Source organism: Hakea prostrata, chromosome 7 (genome assembly GCF_041222555.1).
Source record: "Hakea prostrata isolate BN-2017 chromosome 7, UWA_Hpros_2, whole genome shotgun sequence".
Lineage (NCBI taxonomy): Eukaryota > Viridiplantae > Streptophyta > Magnoliopsida > Proteales > Proteaceae > Hakea > Hakea prostrata.
In genome coordinates, this window is record NC_142606.1 from 12,156,976 (window position 1) to 12,178,154 (window position 21,179).

General features: G+C 37.8%; 1 protein-coding gene across 2 annotated transcripts; it reads right to left on the reverse strand.

Annotated features, from left to right (window-relative positions):
• Window positions 1–296: 296 nt before the first annotated feature.
• LOC149009816 (uncharacterized) lies at window positions 297–20,358 on the reverse strand. 2 transcript variants are annotated; one of them, XM_089161678.1, is made up of 6 exons: window positions 20,135–20,358; window positions 19,840–19,869; window positions 14,727–14,950; window positions 11,922–12,017; window positions 11,165–11,839; window positions 297–2,111 (listed from the first exon to the last, which is right to left on the reverse strand). In XM_089161678.1, the coding sequence occupies exons 3-6, from the start codon at window positions 14,913–14,915 to the stop codon at window positions 585–587; spliced, it is 2,487 nt and encodes an 828-aa protein (XP_089017804.1). In that variant the 5' UTR covers window positions 14,916–14,950; window positions 19,840–19,869; window positions 20,135–20,358; the 3' UTR covers window positions 297–584. The 2 variants fall into 2 exon arrangements, with proteins under 2 accessions (XP_089017804.1, XP_089017803.1); XM_089161677.1 differs by lacking the exon at window positions 19,840–19,869 and having other exon boundaries at window positions 14,727–14,958; window positions 20,135–20,357.
• Window positions 20,359–21,179: the final 821 nt, after the last annotated feature.

Consider the following 21,179-nt stretch of genomic DNA (forward strand, 5'->3'; position numbering starts at 1 on the left):
CCATCATTTCAAGTGAAGACTGAACTCAAGGTTCTTACACTGTTTGAAGAGGGCTTATCTATGCGAATTGAACTACATAATTCAGGACTTCATAACATCAGAAAAAAATTATTAAAAAATAAATGCACTCATCCAGGAAACTTATTTATGTTCTGTATGAATGGAGCTTCAACTTTCTAGTTCAATTTGAATGTACCAGAGTGCCTATCCAGAGCTCCTGATAGGCACGAGGTTTGAATTTAATAGAAAATCTGATAGTATCTATATTAGTTGACTCATTTAGATCTTTACAAAGATCTAATGGCTGTCCTGCGGCAGAATTCTGGTTACAGAATCCGGTCTAGAATCTTAAAGTCGAACTCCTAACCAAAATACCTTTTAAACCCTAGTAAAAGATTAGGAAAGAAATAAAAGTCAGGGGGTCAAACTGAAAAACAGCGTCGGAAAATATGTGGGGGAACTCCCCCAATATAGGCAATAGCAAGTACTAATGTACATGATGTCCTACAAGAAGTTTAAACAGGTTTACCTACAAAATCCAGCATCCTTAGGACACTGCAACAATTCCTGAGTTCCAATAGCAGCTAAGACCTGCCACTATGATCATCTGATATGGTCTCTTCAGAAGAAGCATCACTCTCAATGATGATCAAGTCTTTACCTTTACTGGTAGAAAATGAGCATGATGGGTTCAAATTGATTCCGCCCTTCAAGTTTTGATTCACTGCCTCGGGCAATCCAGAGCTAGACCCTGTCATTGAAAGATGACCAAACCTATTTCCTGTGCACGGAAGGTTGGGTAATAGTATATCATTCTTCCTCAGTCCTTGATGAGGACTTGTATGGGGCAATGGCAGCTGACCTGGACTGTAAAAATGTGGTGTTAACCTCTGGTGTTCATTATAGAGCAGCCTTGATTGGGAAACACTGTTAGTCGTGGCTGACTCTGTTGGCCTTGGAAGAGGGAGACTAATAACTTCTCTTAGCCAATGTGGCAGATTACTTTTAACAGAGGATTCAGGCTGAGGATGATTCGGCAACAAGGAATTATGTGCAGTTGCTCCAACTTCACCACATCTGGACAGTTCTCTTTTCTGTAATCCATCATAACTTACTGATTTGTGACATTTATCAACATCATTCTGCTCAACTACAGAAATATCTGTAAGATACCTTGGGCGTTTTCTTTTTGGATATGTGCGACTCTTTTGATCCCTCATACTTTTGTGCAGTTGTTTGTTACTTATCCTCTGAAGAACCGCGTTTCTTCGGTCACTATTGAGAACAGATGACATTTTGTCCGGACTGTGCTCTGCCATTGTATTGTGCATGGCATTTTGGCTTGGAAGACTGTATGGGTAACTCCCCTCTCTCTCACCATATACATTCCCCAGAGAAAGTTGAGTTTCATCAATCAATGCTTGAGATCTAGGTGGCATACTATTTCCCATGTGATAACCGGCAATTCTGTTACCAGCCACTCTAGTTTCAGCCCACAAATCATTGTTGATGCGTTGTGGATGACATTGTGAGTTTCCAAGCCTCTCAGGCTGAATGAGCATTCCACTCAAAAGTTGGGATTGTTCAATATCCCACTGCTCAGCTAGGTCCTTTGCTACCCTCCACACTGAGAAGTGCAATCTTGGGTCCCTTAACATGGCATCCCAGTGGCCCCTTCCAAGTCTCCTGACACCTACCCAAAGAGAATCCAACTCTTCTTCCGACCATGCAGTCGCCGATCCCTTGGACTTATCCAGCCAACAGCCTTGGTTTCCCTTTAATGCTTTTTCTCTCATTACAATACTGTCAAGCATCAGCTTGTGTCTGTTGCTAGGACTCGGGTCTACTGCAGAATGAGGCAGCAAATTTTGGATGTCTTTACTTTTACTAAAGCTTGGAAAAGATGACATGGAGAAGCAATCTTTATAGGCCTCAGCTGCAGTATTAGGCTCCAATGGGAGGGACAAACCAAGAAAAAAAGGGGAGGAGAGGAAAGATTGGGTTGACATTTGACTACAATGGTCATCGTTGCATCCAGATTTAGAAACCAAACAAGTAGTTGTTTCTGACGGCATGCATGCTGTTTCATTCATTAAACCTTCAGATACATTCTGCACATCAAAACAGAAAATGAAATCAGAGAAGAAATGCTACAAAGATTTCCACAATGCAATAGGACACTAGGAAAGAATGTGACATATAAGTATTGTAGGGTGGGAAAAGAATACACAAAACAGCCAGAAGATTACATGACTAATGTTGAGGTTGAGACTGGGCAGCTGTTCAGAGAACCCACAGAGTTCCCTTTGTGTTTAAAAGACCACATTAAGAAGGACACAGACCCTTTGTTTATTATAGAATGTAATAGGAATTTTCCCCATGTGGGAGACAATAAAGGTGAGAATGCACTCCTTGGAAGGCGTCTACCTCTCTCTGTCTTGTGGAGTTTCTAGAAGTGCCTGTTCTGGCTTTTCCTATTATAATACAAAGCTCACTTACCAAGGAAAAAAATAATACACAAACAAAAATGGCACTTCATGAGATAATGCACACCTGCTGAGGCAGATTCCGTGAAGAAATATCAGTTGGCAGCAGAGAAAAAGCCTGCTCACAATCTTTACTGGTATTTCCATGTTCCCTAGTGTTGATGCATGAATTCCTATCTGTATGTGTATCAGAAGATGGCTTTTCTGTTACTGTCTCACCATTGGCTTTCAACAGCAATAGACCCTTGCCTTCTTTAGCATTTTTGTCATGCAAAGCAGTAGTAGGACTTGGACTGGCTGAATTTTGGATGTTCAAGAAAGTTTCTGGTGTAGTATTTATTATCAGTTCACTGCAAGTGCCCTTCATGGTACCACATGAACCTATCACATCAGATGAAAAATAACTAATTTATCGGATGTTCTATTAACAAAGACCATAACATTATTATTCGACTTTCCTACAACTCATCATACCAGGGGGTGCCACAGAGAGGTCCAGATGCACCATGGAGGCTGTAACACTTAAACCAGCTCCAAGCTTGACAGCTCCCCCTGAACCACCATTTTCTACACTTCGAAACTCCATAGAAATCCCAACTTCAGTCAACTTGCATGGTTTATCTTCATTTCCCTCCAGGTCCACTACTGTTGATGATACTGCAGCACAATTTATTGGTAGATTCTTCCAGGCAATCAGCAGAAGTGCAGGTTGCACTTGCTGCTACTTCTTCATTGAGTATCTGTGCTCAAAATTGTTCAAGAAATTGATGATATGATTCCATGAGTCTCCCATTTTTCTATATTTAGTAGATGGCAGCTTATAGGGAAACAGAAGACAGTTCAAAAGCAAAACATGTATGAGTTGACACAGTGTCAGCCTTTTCCAAGATTCTAGTTGCAGTATTCATTAGTTATATACCACATTAATACTACAATAATATGGAAAATCTAAATTAAAATTAACAGGAAAAAAGAACCAAAGTATCATCCCAATTCATTTTGATACTCAGACACATCTAATGCCGATTCAGTCACCATACAGGATCCTGAGTGTGCCATGGCATTTTATTAACTTCTGAATCATAAATAACAGATTTATATTTAGCATCAGCTCTTAATTGGCCAATGGTGGGTCCCACATGTAACCCCATGCATCCAATTTACACAGCAGAATCAGAAGTCAGCATAGGGTTTAAAACCAGTCTTCCTTTCAATGTACAGGTGGGATCCAGCTCTAATCCTAGAATCAAGCCAAAAATGGGGATTGAAGAAACAGAAAAATGGCCAATATTGCAAAAGATGGGCATGGAGATTGCTAGACATTGAATCATTATGGGCATTTGTGATATTTATAGCAAGTTAAGGAGTTATTCTGGCTCTCTGAGTAAGGATTTCTTGGTCTTTGCAGACCTGGAAACTTATCTCCAGGTCACAATTCATTTGTTGCCACATGGTAGGTCTTTTCACATTTAAAATTTCAGCCCTAGTGTAGTTACAAGTTGCAAAGTTGACAAATTCGAGACAAGATGAGGGTGCATTGACATAGATGGTGAGGTATACATGATGCAGAATCAAAGCCTGGGCAAAAGAAGAAGCAAGGTCCATCGAAGCAGTTCCAGATGGACTCATGGACCAGAACTAGACCAGGTCAAGCCAACCCATCTAAAGGGGCCAAAAAGAGGCCAAAAAACTGTTTTTTGATCAGTTATATGAACAGTGTCGCAGCCCCCTTTTAGGCCTTAGTGTGAATATCATGAGATCCAGTGGGGAACAGTTATCATTTCAAACTGGCTGAATTTTGGATTCCTAGTGGGGACCACCTGAAGATTAGAAGCTGCAAGACTGAAGATATTTTATTTAGTCCTAGTTGCTATTAAGTTATTTCTATTTTTAGAGCTAAGAATCAGTCTTATTTCTCTGCAAAGTTAGTTTATATTCTCAGAATTACCAGTGTCGATTTTCATTATTAAATTGATTTTTTTTTGGAGAGCATCAAGAATCTCATCTAATGTGAGTCATGCGAAGGGGCCAGTTTCTGAGAGGGTTAACCTCCTAAGTTAAGGGACCTTGCTGTCAACCACTAAACCCTAGGACTGAAGGAACGTGCTGTTGATGGCTAAATCCATCTATCCCAACTTCTATTTTCTTCCTTCCCCTGCTCTTCTCCCGTTCAAATTTACCAAAGACCAGCTTCTGCTGTTATACTGTAAAGTGAACAGGAAGTCTGTCGTGAATATGCAACCACTGAATCCTTGAGTGTCTGCTGATGGTGATCCTCCCAATTGATCATATCTGACTGCTGTTCTGAGGTATAGTTGCTTGCTAAAATCTACCAATCCCATATGGCCATACCCTCTATTATATTCTTTAAACTCTGCTGGGTTTGTAAAACCTCCATTCATCTCGCATTCCCCTTTACTCAATCCCGTACTTCATGCCGCCCATCAATCATCAAAACTTTCAATACTCTGTCCACCCTCACCACTGGAGATCCGACCATGAAAATAAACTCAAACTTGCAGGAAGACATCACCCCATCAGTCTTCTACTCAATCTAAGTTTGGAGCCAATCAGTAGCCGGTTTCTCTGAAGCACCAAAATTCTATTTCTAAACTAACTTGGATTTTATGACCAAGGCTAAATCACTCAATCTAACTGTTGGAATTGGTGTAGAACTTGCAGTATGGTTTCAACACCTTACAAGCTTCGTTTGGACAGAAGCTGATTGTAGTTTTGGTGGCTGGTTTATTTCAGACCTTGGATGACTAATTCTTCCCCTGTTTATCATTTTCTGATTTTATAGGTCAATTGGGGCCAAGTCATCCTTGATCTTAGCATTACATCAATATGATTGAATTTAGGCCTGAAATTGGACACATGGTCAATCCCAGTCATTTCCTAAAAGATCAGAAATCAGATAAATTGCCCTTCCTTCCACATGGCACAAATAGGTGTATGGACCAGGTAGTTGTGGCTGTGAAAATTAAAAAACCTTTCACCCTCCTCTATTACATTCTTAAGGTGTGCTGGTCAGTTGGAAGTTTTTTGAGCCCAATGCCACAATGGAGCTAAACCAATCCTACATCACTCAGAGTTCAGCTTGACCCAAAAAAAATTTGTTACCATGTTCTTGCATTATTGTTTGGTATTCATATCCATAAACTAATAATAATTTATAAAAGTTCCTCAATCTCTGCTTTAGCGAACTCAGTAGAGGGAGATCAAGCGTAGAGAAAGACATGGACCCATTCAATCTCAAAATTAGACAGGATTTTTTTTAGGCAGGCTGACATGTAAAAATATTCATCGAACTGGATCCTGAGTAGATGCACCACAAGCATAAAAAGGATAGCAGCAGAAATTAGTGCTCAATAATAAGGTAAGGGAAAGTAGAACCAATCAATCAGAATTGTGCAACAAGTAACTCATGGATCTATTGAAAATAACAAAAAAAAAAACTGCTTATTGCCAAGAAGGAATGACATGATGCATGTGCAGATCTCTAAATAACAGACCGAATCGAAGTTATGCGAAAAAGAATAAGGCTTATGACTAAATGTAACATATGGTTTAGTTACAATAGCACGTGAACTTGACCTCAAACAACAGAGAATGAATATTACAGGTTTTGATGAAGATAATTTTCAATGGTTTAACTTCATCCACACACAAAGAGAGTCTAAACTTCAGAATGTTTTATTTATTTATTGCAATTGGATATTTTTCTTATAATTTAATGGACAAAAACAAATCGGCTAAGATTTAGGAGTTATAATGGCGGCTGATGAAGTAGGATGGTTGCCAAAGGATTGATAATTTGTTGTAACGTTTGCAACAAAGCCTAGGATCTCAGAAGAAGCTCAGGACTGGATTGTTATGCATATACAGTTAGTTGCAAAAATAATTAAAAAAAAAATAGCAAGAGAAAAAAGAGAAAAGGGATAAGTCTTGTTACTCTGTTAACATCAATTTAATAGGTGTCTAGACTGCAGAATCACATCTAAAAAGGCCTTTCAACAGGAAGCAAATTAAAACTATAATTTATTAACCCTAACCTTGAGTTTAAAATTCATTTAGCAAAGTAAAGCTAGGATAACTAATACTGTAATTAGAAATGCTGATAATATACAATAGATCCAGAAAAGTGTTGTTATGAAAGCTGGTAGAACTTAAAGAATCCAGACCTGTTAGGTAAATGGAGGTTCCATAATGACAAAGTAATGCAGTATTAAACCAATCCAGTAACATGGCAAGATCACAATCAAGTGAGTACTGATTTGGAGTTGAAGATGATGGGAGGTTCACAACTGGCTATTGTACCTTTGATTGTGGAAATTTGTTACTTGAAGGAATAAAAGGGACCGCATAGTGAGGTCTAGTGTTGGGTATAGTTACGGCTATGGTTCAAACTGCATTTTAGTCACTGTGGTTATAGTCTCTTCTGAAGGAGATTTCAGGAGGTTAGATTTCCTATTGTAAAAGCAATCAATATGTTTTGTGATAACTGGGCAGCCATTTATACTTCCAACAACCCTGTGTTTCATGAGTTCATTATCTACATTGAAGTTGATTGTCATTCTACACAAGATGTTTAATGAAGAAAATTAATTGTCACACCATTTGTTGGTTCTGGGATTCAGCTTGGTGATATGCTTACCAAAGTAATTCTTTGTCCAGCTTTCCTTGAGGCATGTTCCAAGTTAAGCTTTGAGATGTTTATGCTCTAAGTTGGGGTGAACTGTTGAAGATTCTAGTCATATGATGGTTAGGAACTCAGTAACTTTGGAAGATAGTGATACTTCACAATAATTGATCTTGTAAGTCCATGACTCTATTGAGTCACTTAAAATATAGATAATAAACTGCCTGCCCCGCACATGACACAGAATGGAGAATTGCGAGCTGGATTTTCTCTTTGTTGTTCTCTCCTCCTCTTCTCTTTACTTCTTCATTCTATACTTGAGTACTGAATCTTACATTTGTTGGTACTAGTACACTCGCATGTGCATATGCACCTGGCTTTTTCAGTTTTGTTGTGATTAGAGTGAATAATGCAAAATGTAGATCTCTATTGGTAATTTATCATTTTGTCCAAATAATCATTAATTTTAATAGATTATTAAATAAGAAGAATTTTTTTTAAGCTTCCAATAGAAAGTGAAGGATGAGAGTTGACGACAGAAAGACAAAGAGAGGTGATCCAACTTCCAAGTTGTCTTTGCTTTGATTTGCAATGAGATAGGGAGAGATGTTAAAGTGATACATTAGAAGGTTGTGGTCTTACAAGTTTCCTAGGTAAATAAATAAATAAATAAAAAGAACCTTTTGGAATACACAAAACATATTTACTCCATCCGTGTCAAAACGGATCCAAGTTGCATATAAAATTTTCATTTCTTTGCATTTAGAAGACTACCGATTTAATTAAAAATAAAAATAAAAAAGAATTTTTATATGAAAGTATGTCTTTCTATTCACAGAAAAATGAGAGAGTTTTGCTGTTTTAATATGTGTGTTTTAATCATAGTTAATAGTTTTTTTTAGGTACACAGAAGAAACTTGAACCATGCATCACTACGGTTGGGGGCATACACTACTACCCGGTTTGGTGGTCTTTCTGTTAGGATTTTTTGAGTTTTTAAATGTTGTTAGGGCTTTCTCACCCTTTGGGGGATGGAGGCCTAGGAGGAGTGGCTCAGTGGTTGCTCTCTCTCTCTCTCTTTGAAATTTTATTATTAAATGTCAAAACAACATTTGCACCTCTTGGGAGTTAATGTCCGTGGCATGGGTTTATGGATTTCTAATGTGTGTGGGTTTGGGAAAGTGACGTTTAGGAATGGTGGGGTCCTTTCATTTGGGTGGGTAGGCTATGCGGGGTTTTGAAGGTGTGCATCTCCTAGTTTGTGGGGTTTCACTGGAGCTTCTTGTGAATGGTTGTACCTCTTGGAAAATGGTGTTTTGGTAGTCGGTACTTGGTTTGTGGGTTTTCACTTATGCTACTTGTTAGTGGTTGTACCACTTGGAAAATGGCGTTTTTGGTGGTCCGTAGTGTGTGTGTGTGGATGTTTGGAGGAAGAGGTGTGCCCTCTCAAGTTTCAGAGGGTATTTACACTTGGGGAAGGGTAGTTTGGTCCAGTTAGAGAACATACCAAAACTAAATTGAGTTTGTACTTAATATAGTAGTATATGATTATTAAAATAGCATTAGCCGAAACCCCTTCTACTATAGCTAGACTCCCCTCACTTACTAAGATATTTATGCCAGTTCCTAGAGCAATCAACTCTGCTCTTGTAGAGTTTCTTTTTTTGTCCTCCATTTTATCCCCATATCAGATTGAGGGTATCCAAAATGAAAATGTAAAATTAAAGAGTCACCCAGAGAGAATTTGGAAATAAATAATTAAAGAACAAAAGGTGGCATGTTAAGAGGGTCTGTAATTATTACCAGTGTATATGCCAGTAAAGAATGAAAAGATTACAGTGGGTCATAAGAAAATGATAGACAAGCCACATATGAGTTAGATGGAAAGGGTGAACAAAGATACTGGGTACCTGTTACTTATTAGTTCACACCAAATATAGCTTTGAAATTTGAATAGAGAAGAATGGTGAGAACGATTTAATATAGCTTTTCCCAAATATGTTGGAAAAGGTATCCTATCCTCCAACAGATGACAAGGTTTGTTAAGTTGAGTGTCAACCCTCCAATTTTGTTGTTTTTTTATGAACAACCAGTTTTATTAGGAGAACAACCAAACTAGAGCTTTATAGAGTCCAGCAACACAAAGGCCAAGAAGCCACGACAACCTACATATTGGCACCTTCTGGAAAGGAAGGTGACCATATAAAACTCCGTCTGTGGGTCTGTGGGCCCATGGCTAGCTGATCAGCAGCATCAGCCACAAAATTAATAGCTGACCAGCCTGATCTGAAACCTTAAGAGAAGGAGAACTTCCTATTTCAGTACAACTACAAATCACAATGCTGCAATACATATAACTTAGTATGATGCAGAGTGCTAAGAAGTATCATAGAGATAAACTACTGTAGCAAAAATGAGGAAGCTAAGATGAATAAGTAGCAAGTAGGAACAATAAGGTAAGGAATGATCATATTAAATCTAGTCTAGGAGTATCTCCAATCAATAATACTCTACAAGAAGTTGAATGACGAATAAGTAGCAAGTAGGAATGATAAGGTAAGGAATGATCATATTAAATCTAGTCTAGGAGTATCTCTGATCAATGATAATCTACAAGAAGTTGAATGAGGTGGCACGACCATGTTCAATGGAGGCCTTTTAAGTGCCTCTTTATAGAGAAGTGCTTTAATATAGATTGAAGGAATTTGAAGAACTAGGGACAGACCTAAGATAATCTCAGGAGAAGTGGTGAGAAAGGATATGCATAACTTAGGCCTTCATCTAGTATGGCCTCAAATAGAGCTTATTGGAATGCAAGAATTCATGTCGACAACTTGGGACAAAGCTGCTTGTTGTAATACCAAGGAAGATCCATATGACACCCTACTAATCCATGTGAAGCAAGAAAGACTACTTGAGAGGGCATAGAAAGACCTAATCATGCACCACAAATAGGTTTGAAGGACTTTGTGACACTCATTTATATATCAGTTGTTGTATTGGGCTTTATTTATAAGCCTGCAAATATGGTTTGAGGTCAGTACATGAGATTAGTATCGTAAGTTGTGTTCGAGTTAAATTAGGAGACTCATTAGTAAGTATAGATTTAGTTTTGAGTTTATCAAGTCAAGCCAGTGTGTCAGAGTGATCCAGTGTCCTTTCATGCGTAAAATAAAAATGGTGTACCCAGTGCATCAAGCTTCCCATAATGTATGCAACCTTACACCTGCTTCACTAAGGGGCTGATCAAAAAATTTAAAAGGTTATAAATATGCATAAATCCCCAACCAATTAAGCAAGATATGATAGAATTGAAGTTTTTCAAGGATTTTGGGATTTCATGGGTGAAGCTCTTCTTAGTTCTTATAGCCTCTTGATATCTTCTCTTCTTCTTCTACTTTAGAATTCCACTGCAAGTCAATTGCTATCTCTTCACTTGTTCCGTTCTTCTCCATCTAATTATTATTTATTCTTATTTTTGATACTTCATGTTCTACAACTAAATTCAGATTAAATCTCTCTAGCGACTAGTCTGTTTTTTTTTCAAATTTCACATCTAGTGTCTAGCTTCAGTGTCGCCAATATTCAAGAGAGTTTCAACCAATGTTGTTGTTTTAGTTCTACAATGAGTTTCCTAGTAGCACTAGGACTTCTCATAACTCACCGATTTGTTATCAGAATTCCACCAATTTATGTAGGTCTATCTTTAACTAGAATACACCATTTGACCAAGTTTCTGGAGCACTCCGAGTATTCTGTTTATAAAATATGCAGTTTCTCCTATTCTTCTCCTAGTATCTATTTCTATTGATCCTGGACTCTAGTGTGGTAAGCAGCTCCATAATATTATCTACAAAAGACCACTTGACCAAGTTTCTAGACTGTTATGGACATTCTCTTATGAGATATGCACTCTCTACTTCTGTATTTCTGCTAGCATTCATTTCTATTGATCCTGGACTGTAGTGTGGTTTCTTCAAGAATATTACTGCATTACCATGCCAAAGAGACTGCTGAGGGGCCAAAAACAGCATACCTCATTTTGCAAATGGCTCCTGTCAGGATCCTGCCTCAACGATATTGCATCTGTCAACAGACCTACAGAGATACATTCTGAGGGTGCTTCATGTTTAGATATGATTTCGGATGCAGAGCTGCAGTAGTTGACAGTTGTATATCTTTTCTCCTCAACCACTGAATTATTTTCCTCATCTATCCTATTCACATCTTTCCTTTTCTTGGCTCTTCGACAAAAAGTGATCAGTGGGCTACTACGTTTCTTTTTAATCACCGCATCACTGCATGTTAAACATGACTTGTCATTGGAAAGAGAATCTGGGTTCTCCATATCAAATGTCTTTGACATGCAGGCACAGGGACATCCAGAGCTGCAATTTCTTTCAAGAGATGAATCTGTACATGAGGATTTTGCTTTAATCTCAACCTGCACATCTTCAAGAGAAACTGGTTTTGTTTCAGGGAATGCACTCTTGCAAGTGGATCCAGAGTTTGAGCATGCATCTGCTAGTAATGAACTTTCAGTTTCCTTGTCAGAGCTATGTTCTCCATGATTTGCTGCCAGAAGTACTTTATCAGTTAACCCACTCCTTGCCATTTTCCTCAAAGACTCTGGGACTTGCTGCTCCACAGACGTTCTCGAAGCTTTTTGTTGAATACAAGTGGTGCATAGCCATTGCTCATGAGTAACAAGCTTCAGAGGAGAGAAAAGGTATATTATCAACTTCATGTGCACAAAAGCAAAATATTCAGTTCGAACATTTGCAATAATGTACCTTAGTAGGGTTATCAATGCAATGAAGATGGCAAATTTGGGAGCAGCCACCACATTGCAGCAGATTTCCACCCAGATCAGAACATTTAATGCACAGCTGGAAAAAACAAGATGGGAAGATAGAACTCAACATTTAGCTTCCAGTGACAGCATACATGAATTACAAAAGAACAAAACTAAAGCACATCCTCTGAGGTTGGGTGGGGAAGGGAGGCAGCGCACATATACAGAAATTTACCCAGTTGACAAATAATTCAGGTAATGAGCAATAAAAATTTTACGTGGCTTCCAGTGGATCTGTTTAATACATGCAAAAGAGAAGGACAGTGCTGGCTCTGTGACCCTGGGCTATTCTCTAGAAGGAAGAGTCCTTGTACCAACCTGATCTCTGTTATGTATGCCTGTATAAGGCATTTTATGCTTCAAACCAAATCTGTATTTTATATGTATCATAAGCATATCTATGTTTCCATTTCCATGTGTACTTCTAGCATATCTTGCATCTCCCAGGTATGATAAATTTCTTGAATTCACTCTCTGATAGGATATTTGATATTGATTATATCTTTCGCTCTAGATATCGCCTAATAATATGTTATGAAGCCAAAATGAAGTAGTACACCATGGAAAGTTTCTGAGGCCTTCAGTTGCTCTCAGTTTCTCACTCATAGTTTCTGTTTTGTGGGTTTAAGGAGGACATATCAAGGCATCATACCCTATCAGCCCATAACAGACCTTATAAGTCCATACAAACTTTTTGTATGGCTAAATATCATATCAACACCTACCAATACTTAAAGCCCTGTCTATGGTAACAATTCTATTTATTGCCAAATAAAAAATAAATAAACGAAACTCCATTTTTAATTAAACAAAGAAAAAAACATGGGATAGATATGGCTGGGTAACTGCCAGCAGAAATAACAGCCGAAGTACAGCTGGGAGTCCATGCATTTACTCACTTAGCCATCACTCAGACTATTCATGCTCCAAACAGGACCATCTCATCACCTAGGTATCACCTTAGCAACACTGACAGAAAGCTGAATCTTGATGACAACCACAAGAACATGAAAAAAAATAATAAGATTCAGTCATAAAAGTAATATCCTATGAGCCAGAGGCAGACCTAAAATGGTCCTAAGAGAAGCAGTGAGGAAAGAAAAGCACAGCTTAGGCCTTTTGTCAAGTATGACATTGAATATGGCTGATTGAAGGGCAAAGAACCAGGTAGTCATTGGAGTAGAGCTGATTTCTTGTTCTACATTACTAAAGCAATAGCGTGAAGCAAATACATAAAGTACAGTAGATAATCTCATGGTGGGAGATCTCGCTCTCGAGCGAGATCTCGCTACCATGAAAAACCGAGATCTCGACCATCTCGGCGAGATCTCGGTCGAGATATGCCATTTTTTGGGCGTCAACTCGGTAGCCCATCTCGGTGGGTTTTAGGGTCCCAGTTAGGCTAAAACTTGGTATTTAGCCTATTTGATGCCTTTTGAACACACTAGTGGCCTTGGATTTGTGAGAAAACAGCCCTAAGTATGATTTCTAAGTCTACCCATATTGTGAAACCGAAATGCTGTAGGATTAGAGAATGCAAGGTTATATAACATATAATATAAAACCATTAATGCTGTAGGATTAGAGAATGCAAGGTTATATAACATGTAATATAAAACCTTAAGGCATATAAATGAAAATCATGTGTATCAAATACATCAAATAACTTAAATGTCATCAAGATAACATTCATATGAGTATTACAATCTTAACTTTCAAGAATAGAATGATAAAAGTATACAACCGTTAGAAGTTTTATATAAGTCATTAACGCATAAGTTCATAAGACAAGTAAAGGATGATTGAGCTTTATTTGATGTTGTAGATGTGCTAAGAGTAGTTGCAAGTGAAACTTTGGCTGAAATCTACAAAAAATTTGGTAAAAATTAAGAGTTTCAGCAAGATATGGCGAGATTTGGGGCGAGATATGGCGAGATATGGCGAGATACGGCGAGATATGGCGAGATATGGCGAGATCTCGAGCGAGATATCCCATCTCGCAGATCTCGCCCTTGATCTTGTCTCGGTTTATGAAAAAACCGAGATATCTCGCGAGATCTCGCGAGATCTCCCACCATGGATAATCTTATCGTCTTAAATCTTATAAGAGCAGTAAAGACATCATACCCAAACTTGCACAAAGTACAGCAGATAATGTTATCGTCTTAAATCTTATAAGAACAGTAAAGTCATTGTACCCAGCCTTGTCCAACACAGAAAAAAAAATGGATCCATTCCCTAAAGCATCCAGTGTGTGCACTGGAAGCTCTAAAAGAGCGTAAAATAATCTGAGTGTGATCAGAGAACCTATATGCGACATTGAGAAATCAGTTCTAAAGTAACATAAGCATGCAACATTATGTGTGCCTGGGATGGAAGAAATCAGTTTAAGAGGTAAACATTGAAAATCATGTTGAACTTAAACCACACCCAAGTTCAGGAATTAGATTAACCAACCTTGAATTGCTTACTGAGAATAAAACAATTAGCAGATTCTTTATCTTAGACCATCCAACTTTATATTGGTTACTGCAGAATTAAAAAAGTCAGTAGATTCTTTCTTTGCTTAGAGATACTTTAGTGAAACAACTTGCAGTACCAATTGTTACATATAAACCGCAAGTTAAAATGCATGTGTTATATATGAAAAGATCTTGATAAACACTATCAGCCAGTATCACAAAGAGAAAAGAGTCATCATGTGGTAAATATACATCATCTGGTTCTAAGTATAAAGTCTCACCCTAGCATCTCCTTTCTGATTTTCTGGTAAATAATCTTTAGGTGATTCACCAGGTTGTTCTGGTCTTGTAACAAGATTACCACTCGGAGATTCAGAAGCCAAATTAGTGCACAACGTTCCATATGCAGGGTCTGATCTTGTTGGCGCTCGCTTTCGCCTATATGTTATAACCATCTTACTGCTTATCATCTCAGCCTTCAAGCATTCCTACTGCTACTAGAATCCTGTAAAACTACAAAAGCAGATGCAATCAGCATTTAGGCACTCGCTAAATTATACACTTCTGTGTGCACATGCATACTAAAAGGTCATATTGACAGTGTGAAGCAAAATGATATCCACTGATATGGTAAACTCATGCTTCTAAAATGCTAAAATGTGGTGTCTAGAAGCAACCTATGGATAGGCCTAGGTGGATACAGATGAGATAATACATGCATCTGTGGTAGTCAGAATTACAGAAATCATATGGTTTTGGAAGTAAATAATCAAGTCATTCTATCCAACCACAAAAGTATCACTGCCTTCAATGTACATGATTACATCATATTATTGAAATTCGTATTGCAAACTTTACAGCTCTATTTCAATTTTTAGAGAACTTGACCACGCATAATCACCACCATGGTTTGAGAACTTGCTCTCGCCAGCCATCTCGCTGGGCAAGATCTCAGTGAGTTGGGGGGGGGGGGGGAATTTTCTCCCAACTCGATGGCCCAATTCATTGACTCATAAGGGATTTTTGGGGCTGGAACTTGGTTTCCAGCCTATTTACACATTCTACACTTAATGAATCCATTAATGTTCAAAACTGAAAACTTGATGGCCCAACTTGTTGACCTCATAAGAGTCTTTAGGGGCTGGGACTTGCTGTCCAGCCTATTGTACACATCATATACTTAATGAATGCATTAATGTTCAAAACTCAAGAAACTATAATATATTATACATTGCACATGTTCCATCTCGATTTTCTGAGATATACTCATATCTCACCAAGATATTAGAGAGATTTCATCAAGATCTGACCGAGATATATACAAAAGGTGACCAAGGTAGCCAAGATATTGTCGAGATATTCGCAATATGGTCAAGATATGCACAATGTGACATACATACAAGATATAAACGAGGTGTCACTGAGATTTGCAAATTTTCACAAAGCTAGATATCTCGTGGAATCATGCCACCTACTTACCTCCTATATCAACCATGAACAAATGAATGCCCACATCAATTAGATCCCTAGTACAAAACAAAGTGATTTTACTGTATAACTTGTATGCCATGGAAGTCCTTAATTGGAGCTTCTTTTCCAATCATATATGATGGATTTATATGGGTGACAAACTGGTGGAGTGCTGGCAGGTAGTGGGAAGAAAGCTGAGAGGGGTCTAATATTGCAGGGGATAGAGGAAATTGCATAAGAAAAAGATATAGGGGGGGGGGGGGACGTGGGAAGAAATTTATGCACGCTTATCACCATGCAGGCTCTGAAACATAATTAACTCTAATCATCTTTTCAATCTATTCATTGATGAGCAATTACACCATATATAACAAGTAATATAAGACTCCTAAAAAAAATGGACCAACCTCTTCAACTCAGAAACTTACTCAAATAAAGAAGCGAACAACAATTGGATGAACAAATATTTATTGGGTGAATACATAAATAACATATTTCCCGAATAACATAAATTCCTATACTTACTAGCTCTGAAAAATCCAGATTGGACCTAGTTCATTTCCATCTAGACACTCAAGTGGCTTTGGATCAGTGCATGGTAGCACACCTACATCAGTTCCCTTAGTATTAACAAAAACTTATCCATGTGTTTCATAAGAGACTCAGCACCATTCAATTTGACATCTTTCAGTACCATATTTGTCGGGGCAATGATCCAATGCATCTCATGATCAACAATCACAATCTTTGGATGGACGTTAGTAAGACATTTCTTTGATGAAAATCTGGACCATGGGATTTCACAACTGAAATCAGACTGTTAAATCAATTGCAACCTTGCTCAGACAGTGTGCTTTAGTTGAATTGTCGCTTTCATCCTCCATGTTTTTCTTCCACACCAGATCTACCTTCTGAAAGATTATATCATGCTTAACACCTTTTCATAGAAGCTGTTGTTAACATTGGCAAGCTCACAAAAAACTTTATTCAAATTTAAGGCTCCAATTGCAATTTAAGGAACCCATCTCTAATGGAAAGCAGTAAATTATATCGACAAACATCTGTGATGCAATTTCAGGATCCTGCTATAAATAAATAAAATCTTAAAGGCTATTGGAAAGAAGGAAAAAATATGGTTAAAATATTAAAGAAGAAGGTGGAACTAGGAATTGAAAGTGAAACTAAGGACAGTGTGAACAAAGGGGCAGTTTTGAAAAACCAAAATTGAAGGGAAATAATCCCCTCAAGTACACCAACATGGGTGGCAACAGAGTTATGTGGGAGGCCGGGACAAATTTAGAACTAACTAAATTAAAAGGAAAAATAAAGAATAAGAGGGATAGGAAGTGATGAAGTTGGTAAAATGAAAATAAAACTTAAAAGACCAGTGGACAATATAGAGAATATGGTCTAAAAGGAGACAAGTAATCATTTGGCAGAAGACATAATTTTCCTATCTTCTACCAGCAGAGACTGTGGAAGAAACTTCACCAGTGGAGATCAGGACTTCACGTTCAATAAGGAGTCAAGTTTGACTTCACAGCGATGGATTAGTGATAAGTTTGAAACCAGGTATGATCTCCTTCCTCTTTTCTTTGTGTTTGATGACTCTCTTTGTAGCCCAAGAAGGCGTACGGTTGAGGTCAAGAGGAAATAGACGGTGGTGCGGGTTTTGGTCCTTGGGATTGAAGGTGTGAACAATGACTTGGTGGTAACAAGTCAAAGGGAGGTTTGGATTTTGACGTCTGTTAGTGTGTGACTAAAAGCCTTGTACTTGGTTTGAAGATTGATCCATTACAACATACTTCAGATATGTGATGGAGGCAAAGGGCTTCAGTATAATACAACCCAACCCAATGAATCAAGCAGTTTACCCGGTTGAAGTACCATTTATATGCCTCACGTTCTCTCGTAAAGTAAGAGTGACATAGGTAGTTTTCAACTGAGGATTTGTGACACCATCTTGGATGTTTTTGGAGACCTCAATTCTAATCTTCCTTCATTACATAGTGAAAGTTCTTCGGCTTCTCCCATGGATACAGCACAACGCATTGGTCTGTGAACCACACATCGAATCTCGATGTTGCCATAATTTGCTTCTGTTTCTATTACATTATTTCTTCAAGTTTCATTTAACAATGTTAATTAGGGGTGTAACAAGAGAATGAGAGATTCTAGCAATGGTTATGTTTTTTTCTTTCCGTTTGGAGCAGGAGGTGTTGGAGGCAATAGGAAGCTTTGGTCTTGCAACAGTTAAGAGGTTTGGGGTCATAGTGGAGTTAAGGTTTACCGTGAATTGTGAAAGAATAGTAGCATAGTAAGGAAATGAGGGAGCTTATTAGAGAAAGATATTAATAGGATAGAAATAGATTGGGAGGGAAGTGGATCCTTCAGCTCTGATACCAAATTCATGGAGGGCTGGTAAGTGGTGGGAAGAAATGTGAGAGGGGTCTATTGTTGCAAGGGAGGAGAAGAAATCGCATAGAAAAGGGGGTGGCAGAAGAAGAAACAAATTTTCACAGCCATGCAGCTAAACCATAATTAACTCAATCATCCTATTTCTTTCAGCCTATTCAATGAAGGGGGATTACATCATACATAAAGAGAAGTAAGAGACTCCTAAAAATAAAGGCTAACTCTTAGGCTAGGAAAACTAAGAGCAATTGGGAAATCAAATATCCTATACAGCCAACTTCTAAAATAATCCAGAAGACATTATTCCCCGCCCCCCAAAATAATAATAATAATAATAATAATAATAATAATAATAATAACTAAATTCCTAAAGTCGGATTCAATAAATCAAACTTGAACTGACTCTAATCCATCTGGATACCCAGTTGGGCTTGGGTCAGTCCAAGGTAAAGCACCTGCATGGTAGAAGCTCAAAAAGAATGCTAAACTCAGATACTTGTCAAAAAACTATGGAATTTTGCCCATATTTATTGACACGTTTGGCCATACTTTGGAATGAAATCCAACAACTATGAGAGAGCTAATACCAACCACAATCAGCCTGGTCATTATACATATATATGGAGGCCCACTGAGTTGTACAGAAGATGGATACATTGTAGATATCTTTCTTCATTCATAACAATTAATTACACTTTTCAGCCGAGGTAATAAGTTATATCACAAGATCATAATTCTTGTATTCTTTACAACAATGTCTTCAGGATATATCTCCTTAGAGAAAAAATGGCAGTGACTTTCAACTCTTTAACTAACAAAGGACCAAGATGCATTATTCATGATGTATGGTGCATGTGGCACTGACAATTAACGGAGTGTACGCAAACAGTATCTATCATCTGTCTCTTATGCACTACATAGTTGAACCACCAAAATACTGCTAAGCAATAACAGCATTCTGATATAAAACCTGAAAACATTCCAGTCAAGAATGTTAGACTTGTAACAGCAATTGTCTACAATAAGTTCAATGCTCCATCCTTACTACTGTGTAAATTAATCTGGGCTTAATAGATTATTCCAAATGAACCCACCACCAAAGAGGAAGACGACAAGCTCAGGCAAGCATTAGGGACTAAGTTTCCCTTCCAGTTGTGGGGACAAAATCAAGCAGAAGTATGACCAGACTGAGACTTAGCAATTCATCCTCGATAAATGGAATTAAGAAGGAAAAACCCACCTGCAAGACCATCTATCTCCACATTCCTAGTCTGCCAACCCAATGGAAAACATAAGCTTCACAGTTTACACAAACCCATAGAACCTATAATCATGCTTCACGGTAAGACCAAAAGGGACATATATAGTGCAATTAAAAAGGTAATAGGTCTTCCTGTATGACCAGGATGATCCTGTTTAAAGATATCTGTATTGCCAATATAATTACCAAAAACAAGAACGAAATGGAATGAAAAACACAATATAAAAACAAAAAAAAGAGAACGCCACCACTTTTCCTTTCCCTTTCCCCCACCGCTTCTGCAATGCGAAGAAACACAAATAACAGATTAAATTGAAAATGCAAGTGTTGGAATGGAAATTTACCATCTCGAAGCAACCACAAAAAATTATTTTGATTTCGTATTTCAAACACAAGACAAGGCGAGACTCAAATGACGATATTACTGTTCTCTTCTCATCACAACAAATTCAAAGTCGAGCCAAATAGATAATAGACAAAAAAAATTAAAAACAAAAGCCATAAAGCGACAAAAAAAAAAATAATACAGTCTTTTTTGCAAACCTTTGAGCTTAACGACCGAGAGAGAGACGACGATGACGCAGCAAATATGTGAAGTGCAGGAGAAAAGCGAGAGAGAGGGAGAAGCAAGAGAAAATGAGAGAAACTCTTGGGCTTTGGTCGACGGGTGTTTTAAGTAAGCATGTCAGTGAGATAGTGAACAACTGTAAACGTTTGTTCCACAGGGATGTGATGGAATAGATGCATGTGTACGAAAAGCTTCATAGACGTTACCCTCGAATCGGAATTTTTGGGTTGGAGCCTTGGAGCTCCAGGAGACGAAAAGCCACCAGTTAGAGCATTAAAGGGGTAAGATTGTACTTCTACTTTCCACCGGAAAAAAAAAAAAAAAAAAATTGTACTTTTCCTGATACACGATTCTCGTCCGTAGTTTTGTACTCTCGATTTTAACGCTCGTATACAAGCTTTTAGTCCACGATATCTTAAATATCGTATCGGTCAATTTCAATCACGATATATATCGGTCAATTCTAAAATAAAAGATATACATACATTAATTAAACCAAAAAAAAGAAGTGTAATATGGAAAGTTAGCAAATCTTTGAAATATGGTAATTCATGATTACAAAACCTAATCTATTTTTTCAGTTTGGAAATCTCTTTCCCATTGATGGCCTATTCAATTTTCCCTTACCATGAGAGAGAGTTGAGATTCTTTACCATTGACTATAGTTTCCTCACATCCCTTTTAAAGCTATAATAAATGAGTGTTGCTAGAGCACAATTATTTATCCCATTGATAAATGATTCATGCTCCATTAGAAGGGATATATCATGTTAAAGTTGAGTTTCATCAAAATCTTAAAATCGATACGTGATTTTATCTCATGTAATCCTAAGTTAGTCCCACGATGATCTATTAGTCCAAGAACACCAAAAACAAAAATGAACAAGTCATACATTGTTGAACACGCAAAATTAAAGTACTTTATTAAATGAGTCAATGAGATGACTATTTTTGACAGCTGTGTGTCTCTCGAATACATCCTGGATTTGGAGGAAGATCTTGTTCCTTCTACTTATAGCT

What these genes read in the sequence shown, in the direction of transcription:
- LOC149009816 (XM_089161678.1), bottom strand. Translation starts at nt 14,915, where the DNA reads ATGATAAGCAGTAAGATGGTTATAACATATAGGCGAAAGCGAGCGCCA. An exon ending in ATCAGAAAGGAGATGCTAGG is followed by an intron (nt 12,018 to 14,726) that starts GTGAGACTTTAT and finishes TGTTTTTTCCAG; the next exon opens with CTGTGCATTAAATGTTCTGA. An exon ending in GGAGCCATTTGCAAAATGAG is followed by an intron (nt 2,112 to 11,164) that starts GTATGCTGTTTT and finishes TTTGATGTGCAG; the next exon opens with AATGTATCTGAAGGTTTAAT.